Source organism: Populus alba, chromosome 8 (assembly GCF_005239225.2).
Source record: "Populus alba chromosome 8, ASM523922v2, whole genome shotgun sequence".
Taxonomy (NCBI): Eukaryota; Viridiplantae; Streptophyta; class Magnoliopsida; order Malpighiales; family Salicaceae; genus Populus; species Populus alba.
Window position 1 is genome coordinate 941,224 of NC_133291.1, and position 20,365 is coordinate 961,588.

A 20,365-nucleotide genomic window follows, 5' to 3' on the forward strand; every position below is an offset into this window, starting at 1 on the left:
CACAAGAGAAATTTTATAGTGTTTAAATTATAAATAATAATATGACTTCGTTTTATTTATCAATATACCATTTCATTAAAAAATACAATATAAAAGAAAAAAACAAACCCGCTTTTCAATCTTGCAGGGATAAACCTCTAAGAAATTACAGCTCACCCTCCTGCCAACAAAATCATAACCACCGTTAATCCTGTGTTGTTTTTGTATTTAAATATATATATATAATATATATATATAATAATAATAATTTTAATGGACTGATATCTGACATATTTTTTTAAAAAAAATAATAAAATATTATTTTAACATGTTAAAAAAAAACAATTACCTTTTTCACTTTCTATGTTGTTTACAACTCTTAGCATCCAAAGATTTTCGCTCTCAGTTTCTCATACCTGAAAACAACTTGTTTACGCAGGGCACTATAACCAATGCAGGATTCTTGGATTTCATTGGAAGCCCGGAATGTAGTCGTCTCAATTGTCAGGAATGTTACAAGATGGATATAACTAGAAAAACTGCTTCCTCATAAATTAAAAATATAAATTATAATGGTTTAAAAATGTTAATTAAAAATAAATAAAAATAAAAAATATTTTTAAAAAGTAAAGATATAGTTACAATGAAAATAACTTTTGTTTTGTTTTTATGGAATGATTGCGTGGCATCACTTGATGGGACAAAACTGTATCAAATGGAAAGCTCCTATTATATCACCAGAACAAGGGACAAAATGTCTTAATATCAGGAATCCACACTACATCATTTTGGCAAAATAAAACAATTTCTTTTGTAAACTTCATTTTCGCCCCCTGTATATTAACAAACACTCCTCTTCCACACTTGTATTTTAAAATTTACAACATCACCCCTGTCATGGAAAATTTTCCAAGTTCCTGGATCACAACTTTTTTTTAGTTAGGTTATATTGCTATTATTTTCTTAAGTTTATTCAAGGTAATTTTATTGAAAAATTTAAAATTCCATTTACTTGTTGATTTTTTAAAAATTACAGTTTTACATCCCTGATGAATGTAAAATAGACTAACCTATAAGATTATTTGGCATGTAAATTGATACGGGTATATCAAAGTTCATGTTGCAAAATATATTTTTATAAAGATCAGCAGGTAAAATACAATTTTGACTAATATATAAGATGACATAAGTATTATTTTCTTATTTTTTAACTTTCAATTCATGATAAAGTCATAAATAAGTTTGGTTAGGAATAAATTTTAACTTAAAACAAATTTTTATTATAAATTGAGTTGAAATCTTAATTTTGTTAAAAGTTAAAAGTATTCATTTTTAGCTCATATCACATCTCTTCCGCAAATAAGTTATTTAAATTATTTTTACCAAATAAAATTCTAATTTAAAGTTATTTAAACTTTTGTTTTCTAATTTATCCACGAAAAACAAATTTTAAATTTAAATTCAAGATCATAACTCATTTTTCACAAGTCATGTCAAACAAAACTTTCATTCATGTTTTGGAATTTTTTTTATCAAATACCGTACATAAAGAGTATACATATTAGAAGAAAAAAAAGAAGCCTGGCTGACTCATTTACACGCACAATCCTACCTGGCGTCATCACCCACTCGGAGGCCCCACCAAAATGACGCCACCCACAGTCATGCAAATTAACCTACGCTACCCCCTCACCATCTTCAACAGACGACTTCAAAAAAGGCGCCTTCTCTCTCTCTCTCTAAAAACTTCCATGGCCCTCTCTAACAGTCTCCTCTGCTCTTCTTCTTCACTCTTTCAAATTCACTACGGCTATAGGGGTTTCAATAACTCTCCTCAAGTCTTTTCTCCGCCTGAACGGTCCTCTCTCGCTTTCTCTCCGATTCGTAACAGGTTTTCCGAGCTCGGAAATGGAATGATCGGTCTCTCCAAGAAAAAGTAAGCTAAATAAACCTCCGGTCTTCTTTTCTTCTCTTTTCGGACATGCTGACACTCTTTCCGAGTATCCGTTACTTGCCTAGCTTGATTTATTGATTATCAGTTCTTGCTCTGCTTATACTCGTTACTATTTTATTTTACTATATCAAGATTTTCGCTGTCTGCTTGGTTGCTGAGAAATGTCGAGATTTGTTTTTCCAAAAAAATATGTAGTTACTATTTTTTTAATTGTTTATATAAATTAAAAATAAGTGATACTGGATATTTTTATCAGCTCTGTTGCTTCTTCTTAAATAATCTTATAAGTTTTTTTTTTTTATGTTACGACTCTCGTTGCTTATCTATGATTGACTGGTATGCAGGAACATTGTACATGCTTCCGCCAATGATCTGAATGCATCAGCAAGTTCAACCTCATTGGTCAGTTACTTTTTTCCTCCTGCCATTTCATTGCTTACACTATAAACATTTTTATGTAGCGTGCCATCAAATTTAGTGTCGTCGATTTTATTGTCGATGGCTCCGAGATGTTTCTGCCTGGAAAATCAGTGATGCTGTCCTGTCCTGTACGGTTGGTTTACAGTTTTTCCGTTAAAAAAAAGTCCAACACGACCTAGACCGGGTTTTGCAATGACCCGGGTCAAACCACCTAAATCGCAACCCGAGTCTTCGGCTGGATTCAGGTTGAGTTTTATAACTATAGTTTTTCCTGCATGGGGCTCATAAAAGAAGTGTTCGATAAAGGCATTTTTATATGGTTTTGTAGGTCGAGTCGTTACTCATTTTGGGGGTTAATTTTTAAATTCTGATCTTTATTTGACGAGTAATGGGGTAATTTAAGAGCATGGTCTAATAGTTTTTTCCGCAGTTCATCACAACCAGGAGTTTTTGTTTTGTATTTTTTACTTTAAGTGTATGTGCCAATTGTCATTTAGCTTATGAGCCCGTGGGTACCGAGGTTCCACAAGCGGCACTTCCTTGTGTTTCAGTGATTTTAACTGTCCTGGATTTATTTCAACTCCGACCCGTTGTCCCTTGGACTCTGCTGTCCAACTGAGATGATCGTGATACAGTTACTGTAGATTGTAGAAAGAGTTTAATATCAGATTTTTCATGCCTGCACGTGTGTGTGTTTTGAACGAAACATTTGACATTGAGAAATTGACTTAGACATGTTAATTAATGGTAGGAGAAATGTGTGCACTCAATGGGTTTACAATTTTCTGCGAAATTTACAAGTTAACAGTAATTGCAGAAACCTGAACAGGATGCTGATGGTGTTCCCATTCCAGTCGTCCTGATAGATCAAGATTCAGATTCTGAATCAACAATCGTACAACTTAGCTTTGGAGATCGTCTTGGAGCTCTTATTGATACTGTGAGTTGTTTTTCAACTGGCCCATTCCTCTCTGTTCTTGAAAATTTTTAGTCTTGTCGCCCGCATGCATGAAAATGAAAGTGCAGGCTATACAAAAGATGGCCAGCCCTCCCTTAACTCCAAATCCACCACCCATCACATGGTTGGCCTTTTGATTATCTCTAATTCAACGAAGGGCCAGCTTTCTTATTCTTATACATGAAATGGGGGTTGTCGCTTTGAAGTGTGAAAATCCTGGAAGGGGAGGTGACCAGAAGCAGCATCTTTGCTCAATATGCCAATGGAGATTTGGTTCTGAAGCAGAGTTATTTTCATAGATATTGAAACCAGAGTTAGTATATATCAGAATTCATCAAGGAGATGTGCTGTGATTGCCCCAATGGTGGAATATATATATCAAGGCAAAGCCATTGCGTGTTGTTTGTCTCGTGTATTTAGGGCCGTTAGAGGGGTGATCTGCATGTGGTATTAACCCCCCAAAATGCCTGTATAAGATGGCTATTTTCATGAAGTAAACGTATGCATCTTCCTTCATCTGGTATCTGATGTGCTGCTCTAGTCCAGCATTGATTGGAAGTGGTGTTGCTTGTGGGTCATAATTCTTCTCGTGAAGATTTTGGAGCTGAAGAAATTTCCCTTTAAATATGATCATAGCATAATCATTACATGCTCAGAAATATTTGTAGTTTTTGTAACTTGGTTTATTTTTATTGTAGGACAGATGAATGCCCTGAAAGATTTGGGGTTGGATGTGGCAAAGGGAACTGTTCTCACTGAAGGACCAGTCAAACAAACTAAGTTTTTCATTACACGATTGTAAGTTTGTATTAACATATTTCTTGCCCTTTTACGTGATCAGAGATTACCCTGTGGTCATGTTTTACTGGAAGTCTTGGCATTTAGAGATCGATATTGGTTGTTTCAGAGACTCTGGTCGCAAGGTTGAAGATCCCGATATGCTAGAGAGAATTCGACTTACCATCATCAACAATCTTTTGAAGTACCATCCAGTATGTGTACTGAATTCATACGCTGGTCTATCACTTCTTCTTCATCATCTTCTTCCTTTTTTTATATAATTTATCATTTTTATTTTTGCCTGTTGTGGGTAGATATTAGATCAATTTTCTTAACTTTTCTCATGGTGATGAATTACTTTTTGGTTTCCTTTCTTGTTAGGAATCTAGTGAGAGACTTGCAATGGGCGAGGCTTTTGGAATAAAAGCTCCAGAGAAAAAGGTGCTTCTATATCTCTCTCTGTGTCTGTGCATGTGTGTTTATGCCCCTGTGTGCAATTATATATGAGAGCTCCCGGGGAGCAGGTGACATCATGAAAGCTTCTTTTAGCTCACTGAACTTGTCATCGTGTTGATTTGGTTCAATTTATCCTCATCTGATCGTCTATGCTTTAGATATTTGCTTTATGGAGACCCGTCTGCCTGTGCCTAATCCCTTAACTTGTACTCCGACAACTGATGACTGGTGCGGTGCATATATATTCTTAAAATTGTCATATTTTTTCATGGAGAGCCAATTGAAGCGCAAAGCTTCTGGTTTGTGCATCTGTTGTTGCTTTGATGTTTATAACTTGTCTGCATTTTGAGTATCTGTTTGGTGTGCCTTGAATTTTTTCCTGGCACAGATTGCTGTTCAGCTATTGGACTGGAGAGTCTTCATCCTTTCTGATTTCAGTCAGCATATGCTATTATGTTTTGTACAGATGCTTCTCTTATTTTAGTTGATTGATATGGTTTCGATGCTTCTGTCAGGTTTGGTTATTGCATTAATTGAAGTATATATTCTATTGGATCTCCACCATTAGCATCTAAATCATTTTTATTTTTTTGACAAATAGCTGCTCCTAGAACAGTAGACGTCTTGCATGTGCTATTGTAGACAATAAAATTTGAATTTATGTTTGTAATTTCTTTTATGGCAGCTTGATGTTGATATTGCAACTCATGTGCATGTCAAAGAAGATGGGCCTAAGAGGAGGTTTGCTGCTGTTCAGAAATGATTAGTATTATAATTCACAAGTTATACGTGCTTCTTCTTTTAATTTTCTTCTTTAATAACCTACCATTTGTGGACATATTAAATTAAGGGTTCTCTTTTATCAGCTTGCTTTGCGTCGAGACAGCAGATCGATCTGGATTGCTTGTAGAAATCATCAAAATCATTGCTGATGTTAATATTGATGTTGAATCCGCAGAGATCGATACAGAGGTCTCTCTCTCTCCAACGTGATAACCCACATTCCATCAAGTGCATCCTAGTTTTGCTTTCTCTTCTATATTACTTATCTTTGTCATCTCACAGGGATTAATTGCCAAAGACAAATTCCATGTCAGCTACGGAGGGGCAGCATTGAACAGTTCCTTGTCACAGGTAATTAGTCGAATGCCAATTATGGTTCTTAGATCAATTATAAACAATGTTCATGTGGCTATATATGGACTCTCATGTTCATGTGGCTATATATGGACTCCCAGTTCCCCTTGCTAGCTTTCCTACAATGGAAAAGTGAATCCTATATATTGCTGCATCTTATACAGGAACATGCTGTATCTTTAGAGAATTAGATTACTTTAAGATACCAATCATAGTTTACTTTCTATTCTATGCGCCTTCGACCACTTTATGTCTTTTTTTTCTTCTTTTTGTTGAATCTGCAGGTGCTGGTGAACTGTTTGCGTTACTATCTTCGGAGGCCAGAAACAGATACTGAAAGCTATTAGTCTTGAGGGTAAGTAACCATTCTAGATTGTAAGCACAATGTAACTTTTCTTGTACCACATTGTCTTTGAGCTCAAATCACCGGTGAATTGCACGTTTCCAAATATTAGGTGATTTTATTCCAGGACGTTTGAAAAAGATGCTTGTAAGTTTGTAACCCTGCTGCTGCTGATCCCGAGAAAAAGGGATTAAGCCATTTACAAAGAAAAAACATGGAACGTTGAAGCCAATAATCCCGGCCTCGTTCTGCTCCCCTTTTATGTTCTTAAGCCTGTAGATGTGGTTTTACCTTGATCAAACTTTGACATGCGTGCTTGCCTTGTGCGGTTTGATACGGGGCGTATAAGCAAATGTGCGTTTGAAAAACTTTGACAAATCTACACAGGACATGCAGCTCTCGGACTTCACAAAGTGAATGAATCGTAGAAATAACGTTGCATGATTAAGATTGGAAACACTGATTGCTGCTGGAAAGGAACGTGGATTAGAATCCAATCTATTGAATATATTGAAGTAAACACTAGGAGTTGCCTTTACAATGAGTTACTAATAATGAATGCGAAGCCTCTTAAGATCATCAAGTCAAGTCACACGTATAACACTATTGCTCGATTAAAATCATCTCTTTTTTTCTCTTTTTTTCATCTTCCACCACGCCTCACGTATGAATCACGTTCTATCCAAAACCTGGAAGGATACCCTATGTGGCTGGCCAGTTGATTTTAGAAATTTGGATAACTCAGTTAAATTACCAATTTTTTTTAATAAATCAATTGAATTCAGTACAGACCTGGTCAGAGAACATCAATTTTATTTTATTTTTTTATTATTATTTTTTATCTTGGAAGGGCCAGTTTCCTCTCCTGATTAGGTATGATAACTAAGGATTTTACAATTATTACTCTCTCTTTCTTTTTTTATGTTCGGGTCGTATTCTTGAAACCTTCCTTCGAATTCGAACTCGAGAAATTATTTATTTATATTCCAAGGAAGCATGTTCTCCGGATCAGGATTCTCAGAGATAATAAGCATGTTCTCATTGTATCATTGGCCATGTGGGGCTGTGATAATAAAATGTTGTGACTTTGGATGTACGTTTTCTTTCGATGAATCAAAGCCTCTTTGCACAACTCATCATCCCATCTTTTAACCACTCTTGGCACTTTAAAAAAGCCAAAAGTAGACCCTCTTGACGATAGCCAGCTATTACTCTTTCCCTCTCTAATCAAGCAAGCTTCATTGCCAAGAGAAGCTGTGAATCCACTCCAATAAGTATGTGAACAAATACCCATCCTCTGCCTGTTGTAATGAACTTGGTTTTCACTCTTGAAGGCTGAATTTCGGTGTGGCTGTGATTGAACAGTTGCCAAGTGTAAATAGTACATTTTGCTTACTGTTCTGTTGTGAGATCCATCTTTGAAGTCCCTGAAACCCTATTTCTTCCCCTGGTCCAAGAAAAGGAGTGCTGTGAACATATAAACAATGTCCTTAACGGTGACAGTCTTATTTGCCGTTCTTCTTCATGGCTGTGTCACCTTGGCTTCTGACCCCGATCCGGTCCTTGACTTCTGCATAGCCAATACAGATTCCGCAACCAACATCCCATGCAAGAATTCATCAGATGCCACTGTAGAGGATTTCATATTTTCTGGGATTAAATCTCATGGGAAATTCAGCGAAACCGGGCTAGCATCCATCCCTGTCAATGTGAATAACTTCCCAGGCCTAAACACACTAGGTGTGTCGCTTGTTCGTGCAGATTTTGAAGCTGGTGGTGTCAACGTGCCTCATTTCCATCCAAGAGCAACAGAGGTTGCATATGTGCTTGAGGGGAGAATTTATTCAGGGTTCGTCGATACACAGAACAGAGTTTTTGCTAAGGTGCTTGAAAAAGGTGAAGTCATGGTGTTTCCAAGGGGGCTAGTTCACTTCCAAATGAATGTTGGAGATAAACCAGCAACTATCCTGGGCAGTTTTAATAGCGAAAATCCAGGATTGATGAGGATTCCAACTGCAGTTTTCGGATGTGGAATCAAGGAAGAGCTTTTGGAGAAGGCTTTTGGTTTGAGTGTTAAGGACATCTCCAAGGTGAGGAAAAACTTGCATTTGTGTTAGAAAGGCTGAAGGCTGTTGTTCGATTCTAAATTCACCAGATTAACAAGTCTGTGCCATTCCACCTGGACCATGCGAGTGGTAAAATAAACATTATACTGTAGCAGATTTTTTTTTCCTGCTAGACTTGAATGCAAGTATTTAAAAGTCATTTTTGGCATGTCTTAGCATAATCAAGCTCATCAGTAGCTTGGTCTTTGTGGTCTAAGTTTTTGGTTGTTTAGCTTGTGGATCATACCAAAGCAGCCATATCATAACATAGAAAATCAATCTTCAAGATGACCACTATTTTCAATGGAATAGCGTCCCACGTTGGTCTTGTGCAACTGAAATGTGTGGCCATATTACTCTTCTACATTGGATCAGTGTTGGCTTCATCTTTTATGTAGTCTTACAAGTTATCCAAGTAAAAACATTGTTATCCATCATGTCCAGCAATGATGATCATCCTGTTTTGTCGGTTACGCAAAGCTAACCACTAACTTTATGCTACTGGTAATTGATCTAGATAATTTGTAGTTGCAAAAGCTAAAACAGGAGAATTTGAATCCTATGGGGACTTCGAAGTTCTCTTTTTCTCTTTTTTTTCTTTTTCTTTTTCTACTTTCTGTTCAAAGTTAGGTGGTGCTTTGGATTCTATGGTTATCGATAGTCTCTCATCCCTTTTATGGCTAAGACCCCATAGAAGGTTCTGACAGTTTGCAAGCTCACATCTTCAAAATGTTCTCATCCTACTCTACCCTAGATTTGAATTTGACCTCCCTATTCCTACTCTCAACTCGGTTCGATAGATATTGCATGAAGACTCAGGACAACTGGTTTCCGAAAAATCTGACATTAAAATGACAAGAAGAAGATCAACCAAGCGATTATTATCTCAGTAATTGCAAGTCCAAACATACCATTATCCATTTCACATCAATATGATACAGCAACAAAAGCACAAACCATGACTGCCTAGTCATCACAGATTCTAAGATGACAAAACAAAGCCTAATTAATTTAGCAGAACACTCATTCTACACGCTCTTACATATTCTGAACTTACAGCAGTGCACTTAACATCTCATTCCAGATATCAGGTACCCCAGGAAGGCACCAATGGCTGCAATCAGAAGAAAAGCTGCTGGGGTGTTGTCTCGCTTGTTGGCTTATTGCCCTTCTATAGACAGAAGGGTGCCCGTCTCTACGTAGAGCTGACATAGCTGTAATATCTTGCAAATACACAGGGAAACTCATTTTTCTCAACACCTCTTTCAGTACTACGAAGGATTCAGGGACATGCTGGTGACTGGAAAATGCTAAAGGCTGCCTTTGGTTATAGCATTTCCAACCATTTTCCCTACAAAAAATAATTGGCAATTCAAATGGCATTATACATTACAAGAACATGACCATTTGAACTAAGAATTGTATGTTGTTGGATACCTACCGGTTATGCCTGGGTGACATGCTTCTAAAAATGACTCTGGTTTTTCGAGGATCAAGATTTAAGTCTATCCATCTTGCCCATGTAGTGAGTCCTTTCTGATAAGCAACCATCGGATTCATACTTTGGAAGAGAGTCTGTTTCTCCATGTAGTAGTCCCACCTGAAATTTGATGAAATCAGGACCATGAAGCTGCTGAAAAAACTATCTGATGGATTGCATTAATCAACAAGCCATATTTTAGAATATTGAAGACAGAAAATTGGGAATAATCTGTCTTACGAGCTCCATTGATCGGAGTGAGTCCACCAGTGAGCTGAATCAAACACCAGAACATCAACATTTCTCCAATATCTTGCATTCTCTTCTATCAAATCCAAATGCAAGATTCTCTTGTTTCCAGCCTCTTTCTTCAATTCCACAAGCAGTGGAGCCCAAGTAAACTCTATTGATGTCTCAAAATCCTGTTAACAACATTTTAATTCTAGATCAAGCTGTTGCAAGAAAAATCACTTCCAAGCTGAAGCTTCAGTCTCAAGTGAACAGTTAAATATAGGAAGGAAGTAAGTAAACATACAACTTACCAAAGAATGGAAGGCCATGGAAGGACCATTATAAGTCACCTTCTTATGCCCAGTTGGAATTACTCCTTGTACTAAGCAGACAAGAGATTCCCATTGGTTCCTCATGATAGAATCACCTACCAACATTATTCTTTTCCTTCTCATTTTGCCAAGAAACTTGAGTGCATCGAACCTGCATCAAGGAAATTAAGCACGCAAACAATTACTCAAGCGTTTTTATGCATATCCAAAGGACAAATAAATAGATTGGGGTATCATAGAGATTCAAGTGCAGGTAAGTACCTTGGAATTGAGCAACCTTGAGGTTGCCATCGCCACTTCTCATAGTCTGAATCAGGCCTTCCATTTTTTTGACAAGTGACTGCAGTACTAAGATAAGGGCAGTTAGAATCATAGAGAGGATAGGATTGGTCATAAACCCATTTGCCCGATTCAAAGTTACAGCTCCTTGATGGATCATGCCTAGTTTGAACTATGTCAACTTCATTGTCCTCCTCATTGAGCCATGACATGCCATCATCCTCTTGAAAAACCTGCCATGACATGCCATGACAAAAACATAGAGAGGTACTGATAAAGAAGATCAAGAGAGCCAGAAGAAACTGATCAGGCTTTGGTCTAGCCATTGAAGCCAAAGTGGAGCAAGAAGTGAAGTGTCTATCCCCAGTGAGGAGGAAGCATTTATGAGTCGAGGAAGCTAAAAAAAAAAGTTGACATGGTAGGTTATGTTATGTTCCATTAAGGCATGAGTTACGGGGATGTGGCCCACTTCAAATGTTCTTTTACTCATTGCTACCTCTTCTAGTAATTGTGATGTCTGCTCTCCCTTTACGAATTTGCAGAGGGAGAGGAAAGAGAAAGAGAGAATTTCCTTTTCAATGTTCTCATTTACCTCTATCAGAGGGACTGAATTCACATCATCAAGGTAAAGCTCTGAACTTTGAAGATAAAACAGTCCACCTCGGAGTGCTTGTCCCAAGGTGAGGTGAGCCTCGCCATGTGCATATATGATGATCTGTTGGCAACATCAGCACTGGATTTTATCACAAGAAACAATACGAAACGAGCACATGATGTTTCAAGTTGATTTTTAATTGGTTTCATTTATATATATATATATATATATATATATATATATATATATATAATGAAAATCAACAACAAAGTAAAAGCAATAGCTATCCCCACAGCAAAAGCCGAAACATGGTGAAAAAGAGTTGAGAGGAGAGGGAGGGTTTCGTTTTGGTGGTTGAAAGAAGAGGGTGAGATGGGGTAGGGTACCCCGTGACAAGCGGGCGTGTAGGCCATGCATGCACATAATTGGTGGTGTTTCTCAACGTCAAAAGATTAATTAAAGGCATTTATCATATCATATATACTCCAATGTACTATAGCATAGAAGCAGTAAATGCAAGCATGCTGAAGTGCTGGAGACCCACACCACAATAATTGCATCTTCTCTTTTAGGTCAAAAAGCATTACCTAACCTTTTAACCTTCCCACTCAACTTTGTTTTACATAATGGTGGAAGCAATTCATTTCTCCTCCGATGAAAGAAAATGAAAATAAGAAAATCACCTGGTTAACCACAAATTACTTATCTATTGCATTCCAAACAAAAATTAAGTAAATTTTTTTAAAAAAATTGTTTAAGATTTATTTATTTTATGTTTTTGGATTGTATATTAAAAATATATTTTTTAAAAAAATAATATTTTTTTAATAAAAAACTTTGAAAAAATAATAATTACTATACTTTCAAACACTATTTTAGTAACGTAACTATTAAATCCTACTCGGCTGACAATTTGATTCTGGAAAACTGAGTAATCTAGAGCTTAATCTAGCCAAGTTTTAAGTTAACATGCTAAATCAAACGCCAATGCCTTCTAAAATGAACTATAACACTAATGAGTGCTAAAATTTTAAAACTAGTAGCAGTGGGAGGAAAAAAAATATATACATGTAAGATGAGCAGGGATTTTGGGCCTTATATTTGGGCCGGACTACCTAATTATAACACTAATGAGTGTGCTAGATTTTCAAAACTAGTAGCAGTGCGAGGGGGAAAATATACATGTAAGATGGGCCTTATATGTGGGCCGGACTACCTAATTGAGCAAAGAGATTAAGAAAAGGTTCTCAATGTCTTTAATTTGGGCTCCGGTTTTTTTAAACATAGTCATGGTCCTCATGGACCAACGTGGCCCTTTGACTTTGCCTTTATAGGTAACGCACCCAGAATCCGCCCCAGCTCTGCAGACGTTTCATGCTGTATGTTGTTTATACAAAGATGTTGATACACTTGGAAATAAAATATTGTACTGATAAAAAACCATCTCAGTTTGCAGGAAGCTTGGTGTTCTATAGGGAATAATTTATAATTAAATCAGAAATAATAATAATAAAAAGGATGGTTTGCTTTGATACGTTTGAGTTTGGAAATGACTGTTCATGGTAAAATAAATGTGTCATCTGTGCACTATAGGGCCTTTCTTTGGGCAATTATCCACTCCATCCAATTCCTTCCTTTACAAGAATAACTCTACCTTCAAACACTTGACTGCAATTTCTTTTAGTAAAACTTGACTTTTTTGTTTCTTTTATGTTTTAAAAAGACATTTTTTTCCTTGTGATGGTCACTTCAATTATTGATAGGTCTGACGAATCAATTTAATAACTTGTCAATTTATAATTCAATTTAAATTGAGATTCAGATTAAACTAGGTTGATGGTTCACTCTATCTAACATGATTAAAACTTAGTTTATTTTTTTAAAAAAAAAGAACTTTTCTTAAAAATACATGGTTTTGCCTATGCCACTTTTATATGTTTTTGCATATCAAAACTAAAACCTTCTTAAATAATATGTGTGTTATATATAGACATACACACACACAAATTCAAATATAAGACGAGAGTTGGTGATTAAAAAAGTATGATATATATTGTTTTTGCAAAATTTTGTTTGGACCACATTCTCAAATAAGGGCCAAGTATATGCTTGATATTAGAGGCAAAATTAAAAGGCCCTTGCAAGGAAATTTTTTCAGCCCCCTACTTCAATAAATTATATTTTTAGCTTTAAAAATGAGAAATTTTAAATTTTAGCCCCCTCCAAAATTTCTTCTCTAATGTAGCCCTTTCAAACTAAACTTTACAGATCTATCCTTGCTTGATATTGTGATAATTTTTGTAATTATATTTTTTTTAAAAAAATATAGTTTTAAATCCAAGTTCTCACCATAGTTTAAAACAAAAAAACTAAAAATCAAGTTTAAGCAATGAAAATCAAATAAATTTTAAAGTTATGGTCGGTTATAAAAGTGCACGAATTATTTATCTATTTAACAATCCTAGACGAAAGTGCACGGCATTTGGGTCCAATTTGGATGCCTAATTTTATGAATTTATTTATGTTTTGCAAACAGGTCCATCGATGAAATCAACCAACTTTATACTAAAATATGGGCTGTTTAACGTCGTTTTTAACGCTTGATATTGACTCCCCACCTTACAAATTACAAAACCCTACTGCGCTGCACCTCAAAATAACAAATTGTAGAACCTATGTAGCCAAACACCTCGCTTTATTTTCTTATTCGACAATAAATAATCTTTTCCTGCAGTTTTCATGACAATCAAATTTAAATATTCTTGCATTTCTTATAATAGCATGATATATTCGCAAGAATTTAGCCTTTGAGTTGATTTGATAATTTTAAAATAATATTATTTAAAATATTTTTTAAAAATTAAAATTATATTATTTTGAAAAAATAAATTAAACCAAGTTTTAACTAAATTACAAATTTATTTGTTACGGCAATTCTAAATTTACTTTTTTAAAATAACTAGAGATTAAATTAATCGAATCTAAAATTAACCTGCCTGATTAGTCAAGTTTAATAAATATAATTATTAAATTATATAGAGTTTTGACATAAAAAATTAAAAATTTATTTATTTTTGTGTTTCATAAGTGCTTTTGAATAAAAATATTTTTATTTATTTTAAATTTTTATTTATTTTTATATTTTTTAATATGCTTATATTAAAAATAAAAAATATATTATTTTAATATATTTTTAAATAAAAAATATTTTTTTAAAATAATTATTATTGATATATCAGACGAGCCGCAGTCTTTTATAATGACAAGTTGATAACCTAAGGCCTCGTTTATTTACTTGGAAACTGGTTTCTGGAAATCAGTTTTCAAACTTTCCCGTATTTGTTTGTCATTAGAAAAGTTGGTCAATGGAAAACACTTTCCGGTCAACGGAAAATATACTTTCCAGTCAATTTTAGTCAATGAAAAATTTGGTTTGGTTTTCAGGAAAGTGTTTTTAGCTGTGTTTGTTTTCTGGAAAGTGGTTTCCGGGAAATCACTTTCCCAACTTCTTGTGTTTGTTTGCCATTAGAAAACTTGGTCAATGGAAAACACTTTCCAGTAAAAGTAAAATTTGGCTTGGTTTTCAGGAAAGTGTTTTTCTAAAAAATTTGGGGGAAAACACTTTCCAGAAGTTGTGAAAATTTTAGAAATATCATTATTTACTGATTATATCAAATTTGATCCTCAAACTTTTGATCGCTATATATATTTTGTTTTTAATATTTATTTTCAATTTCATCTCTTAAAATTTTATTTTTATATTAATTTTGGTCCTTATTTTTATAATTGTTATTTGTTTTTTTTCTTATCATTTTTTTATTGAAAATTTTTATCTATCAGATTTGGTCCTCATTCTTTTGATTGTTACTTATTTTATTTGAAATAATTTATGAAATGTTAATTATTATTATTTTAATTTCTTCATCTTTTATTTTTTAAGATTTGATCTCTATTATTTTGATTATTATTTATTTTATTTGAGATAATTTATGAAATTATATTTTTTTTTCAATTTCATTCCCATTCAAATTTTTAATTTTTAAGATTTGTTTCTTATTATTTTAATAAACTTAAAAAAAAATAAAATGTTAATAAGTTATTTTTCAGCTCATTTTCCATAACATAACCAAACACTAGAAAGTGTTTTCCAGCTTATTTTTTTCATTACACTATCAAATATCAGAAAATATTTTCTTGAAATTTATTTTTTTAGAATTCACTTTTTCTAAAATTTATTTTCTAAAAATAAATTACTTTCCAGTAAATCAACAGGGCTAAGATCAAGCCTCAAAATTTAATGAAAAAATGAAATAAAAACAAGTACTAAAGGAAAAACAAGGCAACCCAAAAAGTCCAAACATAAGCCGAGGAGCACCATTTTTTGTCCTTCACTGACTCTTCTCCTATTTATATTCCATACTCCCCCTCTCCTCTTTAGCTAACAAGAAACCATATTCAGATCTTCACATCTCTGATACACTTTCTTCTGTAAAGTTTGAAGCCTTTGGAGGATTACTATTACTATCAATGGCAGAGAAAACATGGGTGAGGATGGTGACTGCACAGACACCAACGAATATAGCTGTGATAAAGTACTGGGGCAAGCGAGACGAGACCTTGATTTTGCCTGTTAATGATAGCATAAGTGTCACTCTTGATCCGGCTCATCTTTGCACCACCACAACTGTTGCTGTGAGTCCTAGTTTTGACCAGGATCGGATGTGGCTCAATGGAAAGGTAGAGTCCTTTTCTCATTTTTCTGTTTCAATTTGGTTGCCGAGAAAGTTCTTTAAATGGGGTTTCAATGGATTTAATGAAGCACTCGGGTGGTGAATTTTTGCGGGTGAGGGATTAAGCCTTACTATCAGAGTTGGTTTAATTTCTTTGCTTCTTGGCAATTCATTTAGGATGGGGTCAACATAGCAGAAAATTTCTTTATTTGAAGCATGTCCATGAAAACAGCTTTTAGAATTGCATGTCGGCTAGCTGTAAGTTCATTTGTTAGCATTGTTGAAGTGACGTAGAATCGTGCATGTAATCATATCAAGGATGACGGGTTCAAGCGAGGAAAAGGGTTACCTTGCTGTGATGAGAATCCTGTGTGGTTTGTCATCAGGGAAAACTTTGATGTGTTTTTTTGTTGCATCCCATTCAGTTGTTGAGCAAATGCGGGGAAAGGAAATAAATTGTTTGAGACCAGATAAAATAGTTGATCTTGAAAGGAAGGACATGGGTCTAGATTGGATATTATTTACTTGCATTCTCAATGGCCTTGTAAATTAAACAATTTGCTAGTTTAGGTTCTTCGTAGTTAAGCAAAATGTAAATGGTTGTCGATTTCATATTGAAATATTCTGCCTTCACGCTGACTCGTGGCACTTTTGGTTTTTGCTGGTTAGTGTAGGAGATTTCCCTTTCTGGAGGCAGGTACCAAAATTGTTTAAGGGAAATTCGTGCCCGAGCTTGTGAAGTTGAGGATAAGGAGAAGGGTATCAAGATTGCAAAGAAGGATTGGGAGAAACTGCACTTGCATGTTGCTTCATATAACAATTTCCCCACTGCTGCTGGACTGGCTTCCTCTGCAGCTGGCTTTGCTTGTCTTGGTAAACATATTTTTCTTGAATTTTCCATGCTATACTCATTTCTTCTTCTTCTTCTTTTTTATGGTTAATGGGCGTATATTTTTTAAACATTTCTATTTCCTTTTTTGAATGGTTGATCTGGACTAGTCATTTCCGAGAAATCACCGTGAATGAACAATCTGGGCTTCATAGTTTATAGGAAACCAGATGCAATTCTCGCTTAATTCCTAACTTTACTTGACCCCTCTAGTCTAGCTTTAACATGAATGGAACTCAATATGTAGAATGATTATTCATTAATCGCTTTCTTTGAAACTGTGACGATAAGGCTTACTCCATTAGGTTATGGGGTCCATGTTGAAATTGACCAACTTGGCATATAATTTTCATGAGTATGTTTACTAGCTTCGAGGCATCTTGTATATCCTGGATTATAATCACTGAGGCATTCACATATTTGTATAGAAGCTCATATATAAAAACGCACCAAGCTAGAGGCACACTTCCTATAAATGGACCAGTATTCAACTTTGAGGAGCCCTTTTATTATTTTTACTGCTTCACATCTGCAGGGCTCTATTACCATTTGCAATCTTGTATATGACTGGAAGAATTTATTAAGCGTGACATCATCTGGTTCTATGTTTTTTGTGCAGTTTTTGCCCTTGCAAAGCTGATGAATGCAAAAGAAGATAATAGTGAGCTTTCTGCTATTGCAAGGTATGCCTTTTTAACCCACACATATTTTTAAGTGCTCGGTTTTATGATGTTTGTCTTAATGCCAATAGTTTTGAGTGGCATGGCACATTTTTGCTTCTAGCATCTTATTCCTTGTATGTTTGATGTAGCTGCTTTTTACATGGTTCATCTATTCTGCTATATTCTCAGACAGTTGTCACCCGCAACAAATATTTATAATTTTGAATTCCAGCTCAATTCATCTTTGCTGGTGTTTAATTGCTCATTCTTGGCTGCAATCATCATAGTATTTGCCATGATATCTTTAAGTCATCGAGACGATGCTTTATTGACATTGGTCTTGACTTGTTTTATAGCTCAGTTACATATTAAATTCAATTTGTCAAGGTTTTTTAGAAAAGAGTGATTCAAGCACGCTGGTAGCAATTAACATTTGATATTTTACAAGCATTTTTTCTTGGAAAGGTTCTAGAATGCTTGAGTTTTTGTAAGTTTTGTTTTCTAGGCAAGGTTCTGGCAGTGCCTGCCGCAGTTTATTTGGAGGATTTGTGAAGTGGATCATGGGAAAAGTAAGTTTGATTTTGAAGTTCATTCATGGGGCCTTCTGATTAGAGTCATTAGACTGCTCTGTACCATTTTGAGCAATTAATTCTGATGCATTATTTTTTAATATGTCAAGGCTGAGGATGGAAGTGATAGTCTTGCTGTTCAACTTGTAGATGAAAAGCACTGGGATGAACTTGTTATTATTATTGCTGTGGTATGTGTTTTTTCTTATGATTGATTTTTTTCTGTGCCCTGTTGTTCTAGTAAACCAAGTCATGATTTGTCCTGCAGGTAAGTTCGCGACAGAAAGAAACAAGTAGCACCACAGGAATGCGGGATAGTGTTGAAACTAGCTTGCTTTTGCAACACAGAGCTAAGGTGCTTTTCAATGCCCTCGATTCTATTTCTTGCAGCTTCTTTTCTTAAGCAGTTGTCTTTCTTCAATTGCAAAAGGTGCTCCTAGCAGTTGAGCTTTCTAGACGTAAATGGAGTTGAAGTCCTATTCAGAATCTATTCTTGATGATAACCATGATTTGTGATTATACTGCCTTTTCTCTGTTCAGATTTTGATTTTCTTTGAAATTTTATCCTCCTTTTCCTTTAATAGCTGTCTTCTGATCAATACATTAATTTTTACTTTTTTTTTCCTTGTTCTGGATTAAATAGGAAGTTGTGCCAAAACGCATTAAACAAATGGAAGAAGCCATAAAGAATCGCGATTTTGGATCTTTTGCACAATTAACCTGTGCAGATAGCAATCAGTTCCATGCAGTCTGTTTGGATACAAGCCCCCCAATATTCTACATGAACGATACATCTCACAGGCAAGTGAAGTTTCTTGTTTCATCTGACATGGGAATTTAAGCTTCATCAATTATTTATTTATTTTCCTGTTGAGCTAATTCACCAGCCACAGAGATTAGTTTTAATGCAGTGACTGTTTATCAGGATAATCAGCTGTGTCGAAAAATGGAATTGCTCAGCAGGAACGCCTCAGGTTGGTTTGTTTGTTTGTTTTTCGCTATTTTGTCTGCGTCAATGTGCTTCACATTCTAGGAGCTTAACTTTGAAGCAAGTTCTATATGGAATGTGATGATACTAAAATGGTTATTTTTCAAAAATTTGGTCATAGATGATAGTCAAGCTTGAGACATGGATGATTACATGCATGATTTGAGGATGATGATTTAATAAAATTGCCTTCCTAATGGTCTAATTATAATATTTAGTTTCATCTGTTCTTTTTGCAAAGCATGTTTTGTAATAATAGCTGATATTGCATGGTTCCTTGTGTACAGATATATTTCCCTGCTGGTGCTGAAATACCATCAGATAACTTATTTGGTTTTGAGTTTTGTAACTTAGAATGTATCACTTCATCACATCAAATATGAAGCTGCTTCACTTTTGTGGCTTGTGCTGCTCTTTTACCTATTCGTGATCATTTAATGTGACATTTTTTTTTAAATCTTGCAGCCACTTTCTTTTGTTATAGATTTTCCTTGAAAAAAAATAAAAACAAAAAAGAAGCAAAAAAGAGTTCTCCAACTCCTACCAGCTAATTGTCATGTGTTCCAATGCATTAAAATGTTTGGCTGATGGTGAGATTTCAATGACAGGTGGCTTATACCTTTGATGCTGGGCCAAATGCGGTTCTAATTGCACATAATAGAAAGGCTGCTACCCAGTTAATGCAGAAACTGCTTTTCTGCTTCCCTCCAAGTTCCGATGCTGATTTGAACAGGTATATTGTCTTCCAGGCTCACCATATACTAAATAATGGAAAATATATTAGCAGGGTTTTGGTGCAATATTCAGGAGACTACGATTTGTTCAACCCCATCAATAAGTTTTATGATTATCATACTCCTTTTCCCTTCAGTTATGTTATAGGTGACAATTCTATACTAAAAGATGCTGGGATTGAAGATATTAAGGATGTGGAAGCTTTGCCACCACCTCCAGAAATTAAAGATGCCCAGAGATGCAAAGGAGATGTTAGTTATTTCATTTGTACGAAACCTGGTAGAGGTCCTGCTTTTCTCTCCGATGAAAGCCAGGCCCTTCTCCATCCCGAAACTGGGCTGCCTAAATGAACTTAAGAGTACATTAACTTTTCTTGGACTTCTGTACTTTGTTGGCTAAGATATAAACGCCTCTGTGAACCTTTTGTGATGATTGTTTGCAGCAATCAAGGGTTGCTGTGAAGTGATTCTCTCAACTATTGCCAACAAAGTTGTAGTCAATGCTGCACTTGCCTTGTATCTGTAATTTATTATTGTTTCAGTCTATTTAGGATTTCGGTCTCAACAATTAATAGTCTGTCCATTGCTCCTAAGCTCCTCTCAGCTGTTAGCCTTGAATAGTTCTTATGCTGTTTCCAAAATTTTGCATTCCAGATGTTGCCAATCAATAAATTCTTGGTTTTCCTGTCATGTTTGTTCTTGATCTTCATATTTGCCAGGGTGCTGGCATTCCTTGACACCATC

At 35.1% G+C, this 20,365-nt stretch overlaps 4 protein-coding genes across 6 annotated transcripts; 3 read left to right on the forward strand and 1 right to left on the reverse strand.

The window, feature by feature from the left end:
* The first annotated feature begins 1,680 nt into the window (after positions 1-1,680).
* Positions 1,681-6,262, forward strand: LOC118045205 (ACT domain-containing protein ACR12). Of its 2 annotated transcripts, none has more exons than XM_035053778.2 (10): positions 1,681-1,915; positions 2,278-2,335; positions 3,183-3,293; positions 4,015-4,109; positions 4,219-4,303; positions 4,473-4,532; positions 5,233-5,288; positions 5,414-5,519; positions 5,613-5,681; positions 5,969-6,262. In XM_035053778.2, the coding sequence occupies exons 1-10, from the start codon at positions 1,731-1,733 to the stop codon at positions 6,029-6,031; spliced, it is 888 nt and encodes a 295-aa protein (XP_034909669.1). In that variant the 5' UTR covers positions 1,681-1,730; the 3' UTR covers positions 6,032-6,262. The 2 variants fall into 2 exon arrangements, with proteins under 2 accessions (XP_034909669.1, XP_034909668.1); XM_035053777.2 differs by having other exon boundaries at positions 1,682-1,915; positions 3,171-3,293.
* A 777-nt stretch (positions 6,263-7,039) lies between these two features.
* On the forward strand, positions 7,040-8,467 carry LOC118045204 (germin-like protein subfamily 3 member 2). The gene has a single exon (XM_035053776.2). It carries the CDS (start codon positions 7,512-7,514, stop codon positions 8,142-8,144), a length of 633 nt encoding a protein of 210 aa, XP_034909667.1. The 5' UTR covers positions 7,040-7,511; the 3' UTR covers positions 8,145-8,467.
* Positions 8,468-8,984: 517 nt separating this feature from the next.
* On the reverse strand, positions 8,985-10,847 carry LOC118045203 (protein trichome birefringence-like 36). The gene is made up of 5 exons (XM_035053774.2): positions 10,437-10,847; positions 10,155-10,326; positions 9,853-10,034; positions 9,574-9,732; positions 8,985-9,483 (listed from the first exon to the last, which is right to left on the reverse strand). The coding sequence occupies exons 1-5, from the start codon at positions 10,778-10,780 to the stop codon at positions 9,186-9,188; spliced, it is 1,155 nt and encodes a 384-aa protein (XP_034909665.1). The 5' UTR covers positions 10,781-10,847; the 3' UTR covers positions 8,985-9,185.
* A 4,547-nt stretch (positions 10,848-15,394) lies between these two features.
* On the forward strand, positions 15,395-20,311 carry LOC118045200 (diphosphomevalonate decarboxylase MVD2, peroxisomal). 2 transcript variants are annotated; one of them, XM_073410821.1, is made up of 11 exons: positions 15,395-15,786; positions 16,454-16,652; positions 17,288-17,351; positions 17,836-17,899; positions 18,010-18,090; positions 18,168-18,254; positions 18,543-18,700; positions 18,825-18,873; positions 19,496-19,620; positions 19,759-19,980; positions 20,065-20,311. In XM_073410821.1, the coding sequence occupies exons 1-10, from the start codon at positions 15,577-15,579 to the stop codon at positions 19,970-19,972; spliced, it is 1,251 nt and encodes a 416-aa protein (XP_073266922.1). In that variant the 5' UTR covers positions 15,395-15,576; the 3' UTR covers positions 19,973-19,980; positions 20,065-20,311. The 2 variants fall into 2 exon arrangements, with proteins under 2 accessions (XP_073266922.1, XP_034909662.1); XM_035053771.2 differs by having other exon boundaries at positions 15,396-15,786; positions 19,759-20,311.
* Positions 20,312-20,365: the final 54 nt, after the last annotated feature.

Coding starts and splice junctions, on each gene's coding strand:
- LOC118045205 (XM_035053777.2), top strand. CDS start 1,731: ATGGCCCTCTCTAACAGTCTCCTCTGCTCTTCTTCTTCACTCTTTCAA. Junction 3,294..4,014: donor TTGGAGCTCTTATTGATACT/GTGAGTTGTTTT, acceptor ATTGTAGGACAG/ATGAATGCCCTGAAAGATTT. Junction 5,520..5,612: donor CCGCAGAGATCGATACAGAG/GTCTCTCTCTCT, acceptor GTCATCTCACAG/GGATTAATTGCCAAAGACAA.
- LOC118045200 (XM_073410821.1), top strand. CDS start 15,577: ATGGCAGAGAAAACATGGGTGAGGATGGTGACTGCACAGACACCAACG. Junction 16,653..17,287: donor AGCTGGCTTTGCTTGTCTTG/GTAAACATATTT, acceptor TTTTTTGTGCAG/TTTTTGCCCTTGCAAAGCTG. Junction 18,701..18,824: donor ATGAACGATACATCTCACAG/GCAAGTGAAGTT, acceptor ACTGTTTATCAG/GATAATCAGCTGTGTCGAAA.
- LOC118045204 (XM_035053776.2), top strand. CDS start 7,512: ATGTCCTTAACGGTGACAGTCTTATTTGCCGTTCTTCTTCATGGCTGT.
- LOC118045203 (XM_035053774.2), bottom strand. CDS start 10,780: ATGGCTAGACCAAAGCCTGATCAGTTTCTTCTGGCTCTCTTGATCTTC. Junction 10,035..10,154: donor CCATGGCCTTCCATTCTTTG/GTAAGTTGTATG, acceptor TGTTGTTAACAG/GATTTTGAGACATCAATAGA. Junction 9,484..9,573: donor ATGTCACCCAGGCATAACCG/GTAGGTATCCAA, acceptor TATTTTTTGTAG/GGAAAATGGTTGGAAATGCT.